Source organism: Trichosurus vulpecula, chromosome 8 (assembly GCF_011100635.1).
Source record: "Trichosurus vulpecula isolate mTriVul1 chromosome 8, mTriVul1.pri, whole genome shotgun sequence".
Classification (NCBI taxonomy): domain Eukaryota; kingdom Metazoa; phylum Chordata; class Mammalia; order Diprotodontia; family Phalangeridae; genus Trichosurus; species Trichosurus vulpecula.
This window is the reverse complement of record NC_050580.1, coordinates 256,519,615-256,531,964: the sequence shown is the minus strand read 5'-3', so window position 1 is coordinate 256,531,964 and position 12,350 is coordinate 256,519,615. Positions and strand designations below refer to the sequence as shown.

The 12,350-nt window shown below is 36.1% G+C and overlaps 1 protein-coding gene and 1 pseudogene across 3 annotated transcripts in view; one reads left to right on the top strand and one right to left on the bottom strand.

Annotated features, from left to right (window-relative positions):
* The window catches only part of CPSF2 (cleavage and polyadenylation specific factor 2), a 54,980-nt gene that overhangs the window by 21,524 nt on the left and 21,106 nt on the right, over positions 1 to 12,350 (top strand). For 2 of the 3 annotated variants that reach the window (XM_036734553.1, XM_036734552.1), the window contains exons 2-4: positions 5,854 to 6,036; positions 7,451 to 7,610; positions 7,700 to 7,805. In XM_036734553.1, coding sequence (XP_036590448.1) covers positions 5,888 to 6,036; positions 7,451 to 7,610; positions 7,700 to 7,805 — 415 coding nt within the window. In that variant the 5' untranslated portion in view covers positions 5,854 to 5,887. Of the gene's footprint in view, positions 1 to 2,761; positions 2,832 to 5,853; positions 6,037 to 7,450; positions 7,611 to 7,699; positions 7,806 to 12,350 lie in introns of those variants that run through there. The other variant, XM_036734554.1, reaches the window with a different exon arrangement.
* LOC118828133 lies at positions 11,012 to 11,467 on the bottom strand (annotated as a pseudogene).

Below are 12,350 nucleotides of genomic sequence, written 5' to 3'. Positions count from 1 at the left end.
CCTAGATGGCTCTTGAACTAATAGCAAAATGAAGGTGAAAATTCTGAGAGTGGATAAGGCAGGGATGCTTTCCAAGTAGGTGGTACAGACAACCTGTGCAAATAAAGGCCTGGATGTGGAGGTGAAATGAAAATCTGAGAAGCATCTAGTAGTTGATTTTTGCTGGAATGTAGCCTTGTGTCTGGAGCAGTGATAGGAATTAAGTCTGGAGAAATAGACTGGAGCCAGAAGATGGTTTATTTTATTTTTTTAAATAAATTTTTATTGATCTCTTTTAACAGCCAAAATTTCTCCCAGTATTGCCCCTGTCTTTCCCTCTCCAAAAGGAAAAAAAGGAAGAGGAACAAAATTATCAAAACCAATCAAAACATCAAAAAAGGCTGAAAATACATGCAGTATTCCCCATCTGTGAATCTCACTTCCCCGAAGTGGAGTTGGGGGGAAGGAAGGGGATAATTTCTCATCTCTCCTTTTTAAGGAGATACATTCTTTATAATTTTACAACACTCAGTGTAGTTATTTTGTGGAGGTTCTTCTTCCCATTTGCACTCTTGTAGCCGCTGTATATATTGTTATTTTAACTCCGCATCAGTTCATGCCTTTCCATCCTTCTTTGTTTGTCTATTTGTCATTTCTTATAGCACAGTAATATTCCATTACATTCATATACTATAATTTGTTTAGCCATTCTCCAAATAATGGGCTTCTCCTTTGTTTCCAGTTCTCTGCTACCACAAAAATATTACTACAAGTTTTGCCATATATAGGAGTGTTGCTTTTTATTAGTGCCTACTCAGAGTATAAGCCCAGTGGTAGAATCTCTGGGTCAAAGGTCATGGACATTTTAGTCACTTAATTTGCATAATTCTAAATTGCTGTACTGAATAATTGTATTGATTCACAGCTCCACCAACAGTGTACTGGTGTGCCCTATCTTCCTACAACCCCATCCAACATTGACTGTTCTTACTATCTTTGCCTCTTTGCAGAGTGAACCAGAGGATTGTTTGATTTGCATTTCTCTTATTAGTGATTTGGCTTATGTGTTTGTTAGAAGTTTTCAATTCTCGTTTTGGGAACTATTGGTTCTTATGCTTTGATCACGTATATTAGGGTGGCATTTAGTCTTGTATCATGAATACAAAGTAAACATCATATCATTACCTGGGAATAGTTTTTTCTCCTCTTTGCCTCTCTTTTTCATTTTAATTCTTTTCTCTTGTCTTGTTCCTTCTAGCATAGAAGTAGAACTTGTGTCAAGCATCTATAGCACTATATTAACTAATAGTGGGGAGTGTAGGCATGTTGCTTTACTCCTAGAATTCAGTTAATTTTTCCTTTATTCATTTAGTGTGTTTTACATGATTTCACATGTATACTTGATGTCATTTTGCTTGCCTTCTCAGTGGGAGAGAGAGAATTTGAAACTCAATTTTAAAAAGAAAAGAATGCTAAAAAGAATTTTTTTAAAAGGGAAAAATTAAATATGTAAACTATAAAAGTAAATTTAGATACTAAGGCATTTTGAGCATATGAGTTTAATATTGGTAATAGTTTATGATTTAGCATAATATGATTTCCTTGTTTATCTCTTTATTTTGTGAATTCTTTGTTTTTCCTTTATCTTTGATTGACACTCCTAATTTAAAAAAAATTCACCCAAGGCACGGTAAATTTTATTAGAACCTCATATTTTTGTTATGTATATGTCTTTGATTTTTAGGCATGTTTGTTGTAAACCACTGATTGTGGCGTTTTGTTTTCTTATTCATTCTGTTACTCTTTCGTTTTATTGGATTGTTTTATGCAATCAGTTTTAAAGTTATGAGAGTTAGGCTTATGTTTTCCCCCATTTGTCTCTAGTAGTGTTTTTCTTAATGGGATTTTAAAAATTCCTCCTCTTTAAAGACAGTACTTTTTCTCTTCAGTTATTTTTTCTTCTTTAATCTTCTTTGAGGCAGTCCCACAGCTTCTCTTTCTCTTACCCTCAAGTCCCTCCTTCGCTCCATTCCTTGCGCCACCCCCCCCTTACCATTTTAACCTTAGCTTTGCTCAATTTAATTAATCTTTTTTTTTTTAATCTGGGTATCCAATTCTTTCCCTTCTTTTTTTTCCCTCTCAAGTTAAATTCCCCTTCCTCTCACCTCAGCTTTTGACTTGTTTTCTTTTTTCCAAAAAGGATTTCTTTCCAACATTCTCTTCATTCTCTTTCTTTTCCGTCTCTTTAAGACTTTGATTCATGATCCTTATACTTTTTTATTCCTTCTTTATCTTGTGTTCTTAAAGCTGCTAAAATAATTTAATTTTTGAGTTCTTTCTCTTAACAATTTCTATGCTATTACTTCGTAAAAGCTGTAAATCCCTTCGACCATCCTCCCCACCAAGTCTTAAAAGCATCAGCTTTTGCAGGAATTAGAGAAACTTGAAGTATTGCCCCATGGTAAAAATTTCCCCATGTCCCTGATTTTGTGGTCCATTTCTACTCTGCCCTTCTCCATCCCATACTTTCTAGTGGTGTTTTGTTTTCTGTGTTCAGAAGTTACATGTAATTTTGTTTTTAATTTAACAATTTGTTTTCTTGTGTTAATTTTTCCATTATTACGTTCAGGGTTTTTTATTTGTTTTGTTCTTCTGGGAGACTTATAATCCTCCAGTTGTCTTTGTGCATCTTGTTTTTGAGATCAGTATGTTTTGTTTAAATGGAGATCACATTTTTAAGATCATGTTTTAACATGATTGCTTTTTGCTTCTCTTCTTCCAGATTGTCCCTTACTTGTGTGTTTCTGCATTCTCAATCAACTGTTCTCTCTTTTGTTTCTGTGGATTTCAAGGTAGTTGTTTTTTTTTGGTTTTTTTTGTTTTTGTTCTGCCTACTATTTCTACTGTACAGGCCATAAATGCTTCTTTTATCCTTGTTATTTTTCTCTTGAACCAATTGGTCCTGCTGTGGGACCATGCTATCTTGAGAATGGACAGTGACCTTTGCCTTATTAGGTGTTGGCTCAATTTCTTTTGTCTTGAAATATTTATTTAGAGATGTTTTAACTCATTTAGATATTCCAGGGTCTGTCTTCCCTTCTGTTTTAGTACATTCATTATTGATATAGCTTCTTGTGCTTAGAGTTTTAAACTGAATTTTCTTCCTCTCGAGAACTTTAGTAATTTGGCCCCCTTGTACTCCCTTATTGCATACTTTCTAACTCCTTCCCTTTTGATGGCAGATTCACCTGGGGGGATTGGGCATCAAAGCTGAATTCCCTTTTCATGGAATCAGTAACTTCTGGGGGGACAGAACTGACCCTGGCATAGTGCCCCAGTTCCTTCTGCTCTTTAGTACTCTGGCTGAGTACTACTTTTACAACCCATTGCTGCATCAGACAGAGTGGTGTCCCTGGGCACAAACTGAGTCAGGTTGTACAGCCCTGCCTGAGTGTGGGGGCTGATGGGAGGGGGTAGTGCTTACTGAATGTGTTAAAGAATTGGCCTTCTTTGCCATTAATTCATGGGGTTGTTACCTCTGTAGACTTCTTGGTGTTTTGGCCTGTTGACACAGCTGCAATCACTTTACTTCTTGCATATAATTTTTATGTTGGGGAGTTTTGAGAGTTAATGAGAATTGAAAGATATCTTATGTGCCATTTTGTTGGTCATGAGCCAGGATTTCACTGACAGAAGTTTGTATTCCAGAGACAATAGGAAGCTGAAGATTTCTGAGAAGGACGGACGGTGACATGGCTAGACTTGAAGATTATTTTGCCAACTGTATGGAACCTTGATTGGCGATTAGAGATATTAGGAGTAGTGAGAAAAATTAGAAGACTATTAAGAATAATCCAGGTGATCAGTGATTAGGGCCTGAACTAGAGTAGTGATAGCATGAGTGGAGATAATGGGACAAATTTGTGAAGTATTTTGGAAGTGGAGTAGAAAAGATCTGACATCAGACTGTGTATTGCAGGGGAAGTCTGGGGAAAGGGAATAATTTGTGAATGGAACAGTGGTGATGCAGAAATTGTGAAGTCTACGGGAAGAGTAGATTTGTGGGGAGAGGAGTGATTTCTATTTTGGACATTAATTCCAGATGTGGAATAGACAGACATCTTAGTATAGATATCCTTCAGGATTGGAGTTTAAAAAAGAGATTAGAGTTCTAGGGGGTGTGTGTGACAGAGAGAGAGATAGGGATGATAATTGACCTAACCTTAAGGTAATATTTTTTGATTCCTCATATTTTGTCACTTCATTATACATTATATTCATTTCAGCACCTTTTTGATTTCTCTTTTGTGGTGGTCTTTGTTCATTTCTATTTTTTTTTTGCTTCGTCTTGTCTCCTCTTCAACCCCCCCCCCCCTCAAAAAAAAGATGATAAACTCTTTCTAATTTTATATATCTCTTATAGTATTTAACCCAAAGGTAGGCATTTGGTAGATGAGGAATTTAATCATTTGCATTATGCTGTTAGGAACCATTTTAGGACTCTTTTTTGTAGATAACTTGCTGATTGCATCAAGCCCCAAAACATTGCAGAGCCTCTTAATGCTAAATCTCTCATTCAGTAGGGTTTGGGCTGTTAACATGGGAAGAACCAAGAAGATAAAGAATTCTGATTTCCAATGTACGATAGACAGTTAAATTGACAATAGTACTCATTCTTCAGAGTGCACACACTTATGTCCTGGAAATTATTTTGTATTTAATTTTCTGTGTACATGATTTCTTCTAATAGAATGTACATTTCTTGAGGGCAGAGACTGGTTTGGTTTTGGTTTTGTCTTTATAAACCCAGCACCTAATGCAACATGACACATGATTGTTAAAAATGCTTATTGCGTTGAATTCTATGATCCTGTTTGAAGGGATTTATATAAGGTTTTGACTACAAAGTAATACAGCTGATTAAGTAATTTAAATAATTAAAATAATAATTTAATTTTAAATTAAATAATTTAATTTATGCTGTGTAAACATAAATTATCAGAATGATTTTATCCTTTAATGTCACTTTGGAAGCTATCCTCCCGTTGTAGCAACTCTGCTTAACAACTTTGGAATAATCTGAGCCAAATTGTAAGCAAACCAGCCCTATTACTTAATTGTTACCTCATATTTGGGGGGTGGGGTAGCAAAAAAATGGTATTCTCCAGCTTGAATTTACTCATCTTATGTTCAGGCTTCGTATGACTTTTAGTTATTTCAAAAAATGAGTCCCAAACTCAGAAGATGATTTATTACTGCTGAGGAAATTTAAAAGAATAGACTGCTAACTGTGACTAATGGCAAGTCACTTGAGCTCTCTGCCCTTAGTTTCCTCATCTGTAAAATAAAGGAGTTGGAAAATGGTCTTAAGTTTAAGATACCTTCCAGCTCTGATACTCAGGGATTCTAAAAGGAATTCTAAAAAAGGAAATCTGAAAATGTTTTGAATAATGACAATCACAATTGACCATAAGACTCATTGTTAAATCATCATTTGTCACTTTGTAATTATATCTTTTGAGAGAAAAATGATATGCATTTATTTTTGTCTAAATGAGAGAAAAATGGCTTAAAAAGGTAAGATTTTACTTAGAGTGAAAAAGTTAAAAAAAAAAACTGGAGAAGGCCAAGTTTTTAGCCAAATAAAAGGCCCAAAATCTACATTTCCCAGAGACTCTGGAGAAGACAACCATTTTATCTGTCCTTGGTGATTTATTGTGATGATAAAGATGATAGGTATTTGTGCTTTTGCACAGGAATTTGAATATATTAGCTCATTCAATTTCCATTAAGTCACATGTATTTACCAGTTTGGTAAAGACTTCAATTTCTTTATCAGATAAACTTGTAATGCTATTTTTCTTTCTTTTGAAGGAACCTTTCTGTTTGCTGACCTTGGGATGCAAAAATGACATCTATCATCAAACTAACTACCCTCTCGGGGGTGCAAGAAGAATCTGCACTTTGCTATCTGCTTCAGGTTGATGAGTTTCGATTCTTATTGGACTGTGGCTGGGATGAGCACTTTTCAATGGATATCATCGATTCCCTTAGGAAGTAAGTAATTGCCAGCGCATACTCTTTTTTACTATACTTTAGTGCCTTTTTGGTGTAATCAAAAAAGTTTAATATTCTTTTTTATTTTTAAAGAAAATTTTATTGAAGCCTTTTGTTTTTATATCACAAGTCATTTCTTAACAATTCTCCTTTTTCCTCCTCTACCTAGTGAGCCTAATATTCTTTCTGATTGTGCTCATAGTAAAAGGTAAATTAGATATTTAAAATTTTATTTGATATGGTGGATAAAGAGTTAAGTAGCTTCATTTTATATTACCTGGTTGCCTTTATGACATGTGCCTGTTGAAATGCAACAAACTTTTAATTTGCCAGCATTTTCCTATATCCTGCTTTAAGAAGAGAGACAAATTACCAGAAAGAAGTTCATGTCAGAGATTTAGAGAGGCATCAGAAACTTCAAGGGTGTGTTCTAGGGTCAAGATACATCCAGCACAATATCCTATACTTTATTTTGTTGGTTGGTCGTGTTTGACTCTGTGACCCCATTTGGGGTTTTCTTAGCAAAGATACTGGAATGGTTTTCCATTTCCTTCTCCAGCAACTGCAGTATTCTGTGATGAAAATTGGTGTTTAGAATGATAACTTTAAGCTATTATGCGATTCTAATCTATCAGAGAAAGGCCAAAATCTTTTTACTACTCACTAGTGCAGCAATACATGTGAAAAAAAGATGTTTGACAAACAGAAGTTGAAAAAAAATGTATTTTCTGGTTCAACTCTCGATCAGCCAAAACACCTTATTCTTCCAAGCATCCTGGTTAATTTGAAGTTTTACAATAACTGAATTTGTCAGTCACTATCCAGAAAACTGAGTACCTGCTAGAGTTCCAACTTGAATGCATGAATCTTAAGCAGGAATGCATAGCTCAGTCACAATTAAATTCACTCTCCAGATTTTCCCTTTTTTAAAGCAATGTTTTTGAACCTTGTATTTTAGGTTATGTTTATAGTTGTAGACTGCTCTGTTACCATTGGTAAAGGAGAACAGGGTAGCATTGTAATTGACATCCATAATCCAATTTTTGCTTTTAATTTCAACCTATCACAAAATGTTGATTTGGGATTGCTAACAAGCATTAGAATTGGCTAATTTGAATTTGTCATCATATTTCTGCCTTGGGAATAAGATAATTATCATTCAGATTTCTAAAGTGCTTTAAAGTTTACAGAGAGCTTTCTTCACAACAATCCTGTAAGATAACTAGGGCAAGTATTATCCCCATTTTACAGATTAGAAAGATGAGGCCAAGTGACTTCTCCATGATACTGCTCAGCTGTTAAGTGTCAGAACTTGGATTTGAACCCAGATTTCCTTACTACAAGTTTACTCTTTCCATTACACTATACTACCCCTAAAAGATGCCAGAAGCTAATCATTTTGATTGTGTTCTAGACATGTTCACCAGGTAGATGCAGTACTGCTCTCTCATCCTGATCCTCTCCATCTCGGTGCCCTCCCATATGCTGTTGGAAAACTGGGTTTGAATTGTGCTATCTATGCAACCATTCCTGTTTATAAAATGGGACAAATGTTCATGTATGATCTTTATCAGGTACATTTTTTTAATATTTTCAAATTTTTTAGCTGTGACAACTTTTTTTTTTTACTAACCTTTTGTTTCCCTGTGTGTTGTTCTTTTAGTCTCGTCATAATACAGAGGATTTTACACTTTTTACGTTGGATGATGTGGATGCAGCTTTTGATAAAATACAGCAACTCAAGTTCTCTCAAATTGTGAATCTGAAAGGTAATAGCCATTGGAATTAAGGGAAAAAACCCTGCTTTGCAATAAAACTTTCAAACCTTCTGAAAACACTAAAATTTATGTTGCCTCTGGGGGCTAGAGAAAGCTTCTCCCAAACAGCTTAAAGACCCAGATATCCCAAACTAAATACCAACAAAATGATGATCACATCAGACCTTGTGATGTAGTCTTTGAAAAGTTTGAGTTTGATTAATGAAGCCAGGTGGTCATAAACTGAGTCTTTACTGTGTACGCAACGATGGCGTGAGGCCCTGGGGAGGAGGGAGAGGAGAGGGTCTGAGAGGAGACAGTAAGGTTTTTAAATGCTTTTTGTTTTCATGTTACAGTCATTTCCTACTGTCCCTCCAGATTTAACCCTCCCTTATGACAAAGGAAAACACTTAAGCCAAAACATCTGATGCAGAGACCGTATCTGACCATGTATACAGTAGTGTATGTGTCCTGGTAGCCCTTTCCTTCTCAGCTGTGAGGGAGAACATGTTTCATCATCTGCCCCCTAGGACTTTTGATAGTTTTTCAGTTGCTGAGCCCTTTTAATTTAGTGATCTTTGAATTTACATTGCCGTTGTTATGGTGTAGTTGTCCTCTTGGTTCTCCTTATTTTGCTATATCAGATTGTATAAATCTTCCCATGTTTTTCTGAATTTCCCATATTCATCCTTTTGTACTGCATTTTAATTTTCTATTATAGTCACCTGCCATGATTTTTTTTTAAGCCATTCTCTAATTAATGGGAATTCATATTTTAAAAAAATTCTTCACTACTATGAAGACTCTTGTTATGACTTTTGGTGTATTTTAAACCTTTGTTTCTGTCTTTGATTTCCTTCAAGTATATGCCCAGTAGTAGTAGTGCTGATATGGACATTTAATTTACTTTTTTTGCATAATGCAAATTGAAATCTAGACTGGTGGTCCAGAATCTAGAATTTAGTGGTTCTAACAACAGTAACAGCCTGCTTCACCTTGTAATATCTCAACATTGATTTCCCCTGCTTTTTTTCTTTTTTGTTAGTTTAGTGGATCAGAGGTGAAATGACAGAGTTCCTTGGATTTGCATTTCTTTTATTGCTAGGCTGAAAGAGCCCAGCTTTGATTTCAGCTCAGTCAGAAGCTGGATTTGGAGCATGTTTTCAAGTCCAATTCATACTTGGAATTTATATTCTTTTAAAAACTATTCATATGTATTGGAAACTGGCTCTTGATGTTATATATTTGTGTCCATTACATACATACGTGTGTGTGTGTGTGTGTAGGATATCAGACTTTTATTGGTTATATTTAATACAAATATTTTTGCATTCTACAATTTCTTAATTTTGTCTTCATTGATTTTATTTAGGCAAAACTTTTAAAATTTGAAGCAGTAAAAAATGGTGTCATCTTTTATGATTTCTACTATGCCTTGTTTGGTTAAGAATTTCTCCTGTGGCCACAGTTGTGAAGGGCGCGTAAGGTCTCATTTAATTATTTTTTGTTTGACCTTTCATATTCAGCTTACATGTATCTTTTGGACTGACAGAATATTATATAACGTGTTGTTCTAGCCCTAATTTCTGCTAGCTGCTTTACAACAATTCATGGCAAACAGATAGTGCTTCCTGTAATAAGTTATGTTCTGGAATTTATCAAACAGTGGGCTACTATTCTCAGTTGCTTTTGTCTCTCTTGTTTAATTAAGTTTGTTTCATTGATCTACTTCTTAAAAATAAATACTAAAATTTTTTATTTGATATTTTTAGTTTTCAACATTGATTTCCACAAGATTTTGAGTTACAAATTTTCTCCCCATTTTTACCCTCCTTTCCCCAGTCTGCTCTCCCTTCTATCACCCCACTCCCCGGCCCCCCCCCCCAATCCTCTTTCCCCTTACTTTCTTGTAGGGCAAGATAGATTTCTATACCCCATTGCCTGCATATCTTATTTCCCAGTTGCATGTAAAAGCAACTTTTTTTAAACATTTGTTTTTAGAACTTTGAGTTCCAACTTCTCTCCCTTCTTCCACCCCACCTGCCTCCTTGAGAAGGCAAGCAATTCAACATAAGCCACACATGTATCATTATGCAAAACACTTCCATAATACTCAGGTTGAGAAAGGCTAACTATATTTCCCTCCTTCCTGTCCCATCTCCCTTTATTCACTTTTCTCCCTTGACCCTGCCCCTTGTCAAAAGTGTTTGCTTTTGACTACCTCCTCCCCCAATTTGCCCTCCCTTCTATCATCTCCCCTGTCATCCCCTTCCACCCTACTTTCCTGTAGGGTAAGATACCCAATTGAGTGTGTATGTTATTCCCTCCTTAAGTCAGATCCGATGAGAGCAAGATTCACTCACTCCCTTTCACCTGCCCCTTCTTCCCTTCCATTATGCTTTTTCTTGCCACTTTTACTTGAGATAATTTGCCCCATTCTATCTCTGCTTTTGTCCTCCCAATATATTCCTCTCTCACCCTTTAATTTTATTTTATTTTTTAGATATCATCCCTTCATATTCAACTCACCCCGTGACCTCTGTCTATATATATGTATATTCCTTTCAACTACCCTAATACTGAGAAAGGTCTCATGAGTTACAAATATCATCTTTCCATGTAGGAATGCAAACAAAACAGTTGAATTTTAGTAAGTCCCTTATGATTTCTTTTTCCCATTTATCTTTTCATGCTTCTCTTGATTCTTGTATTTGAAAATCAAATTTTCTGTTCAGCTCTGGTCTTTCCATCAAGAATGCTTGAAAGTCTTCCATTTTATTGAAAATCCATATTTTGCCCTGGAGTATTATAATCAGTTTTGCTGGGTAGGTGATTCTTGGTTTTAATCCTAGCTCCTTTGACTTCCAGAATATCATATTCCAAGCCCTTCGATCCCTTAATGAAGAAGCTGCTAGATCTTGTGTTATCTTGATTGTATTTCCACAATACTCAAATTGTTTCTTTCTGGCTGCTTGCAATATTTTCTCTTTGTCCTGGGAACTCTGGAATTTGGCCACAATATTTGTAGGAGTTTTCTTTTGGGGATCTTTTTTCAAGAGGCGATAGGTGGATTCTTTCAATTTCCATTTTACCCTCTGGCTCTGGAATATCAGGGCAATTTTCCTTGTTAATTTCTTGAAAGATGATGTCTAGGCTCTTTTTTTTTTGTTTGTTTTCAGTTAGACGTGACTTTATTATTTTAGTACACAAACCAAAATTTATGCTATCAGAGCAGAGGCTGTGGATGATTCATATTTCCAGTTGGGTGGAAGCACTCTCTTGGTCTTGTAGTACCGAGCCAGCTGATGAATTCGGCTCTCGTTCAGAATCAGACGGAAATTAGAATCCTTATCCTTTCTGTTTCTCTCAAGATGCTTTCAAACAGCAACAGTTTTCTTGATCAAGTGATAAAGATATTCAGGAAGATCAGGGGCAAGTCCCTTGGACTTTAGAATTCTCAAAATTTTGTTGCCATTTACAAAGCATACTTGTGCCACACCATGAGAATCCCTCACGATCACACCGATCTGGGAGGGCGTCAGACCCTTCTTGGCCAACTTATAGATCTGCTCCTTCACATTGTCTGAGGTGAGCTTCAGCCACGTGGGCACGCTGCAGTGGTATGGCAGAGCCTACTGGGACAGGCCCTTCCCGAGAGCATGCATGAGACCCATGATGGCGATGATCTGGCAGCAAAAGAGAGACTAGGCTCTGTTTTTGATTGTGGCTTTCAGGTAGTCCAATAATTTTTAAATTCTCTCTCCTGGATCTATTTTCCAGGTCAGTGGTTTTTTCAATGAGATATTTCACATTGCCTTCCATTTTTTCATTCCTTTGGTTCTGTTTTATAATTTTTGAATTTCTCATAAAGTTATACTAGCTTCCACTTACTCCAATCTAATTTTTAAGGTGGTATTTTCTTCAGTGGTCTTTTGGATCTCCTTTTCCATTTGGCTAATTCTGCCTTTTAAGGCATTCTTCTCCTCATCGGCTTTTTGGAGCTCTTTTGTCATTTGGATTAGTCTATTTTTTAAGGTGTTATTTTCTTCAGTATTTTTTTGGGTCTCCTTTAGCAAGTCATTGATTTGTTTTTCATGATTTTCTTGGATCACTCTCATTTCTCTTCCCAATTTTTCCTATACTTCTCTTACTTGACTTTCCAGATCCTTCTTGAGCTCTTCCGTGGCCTGAGACCAATTCATATTTTTCTTGGAGTCTTTTGATGTGGGCTCTTTGACTTTGTTGACCTTTGACTGTATGTTTTGATCTTCTTTGTCACCAAAGAAAGATTCTATAGTCTGAGTCCTTTTACGCTGCCTGCTCATTTTCCCAGGCAGTTACTTGACTTTTGAGCTCTTTGTCAGGGTATGACTGCTTTGAGAGTGGAGAGTGCTTTGTCCCAAGCTTCAGGGGTTTTGCACTGCTGTTTTCAGAGCTACTTCTATTCTGAGGTGGTATGATGCTCCTTTCCTGGCCTGTGCTCTGATCTGTGAGTACAGGCACTCTTTTATGCTGTGTAACCAGGAGGACTTCCTCTCCACAATCACAAGCTCTGCC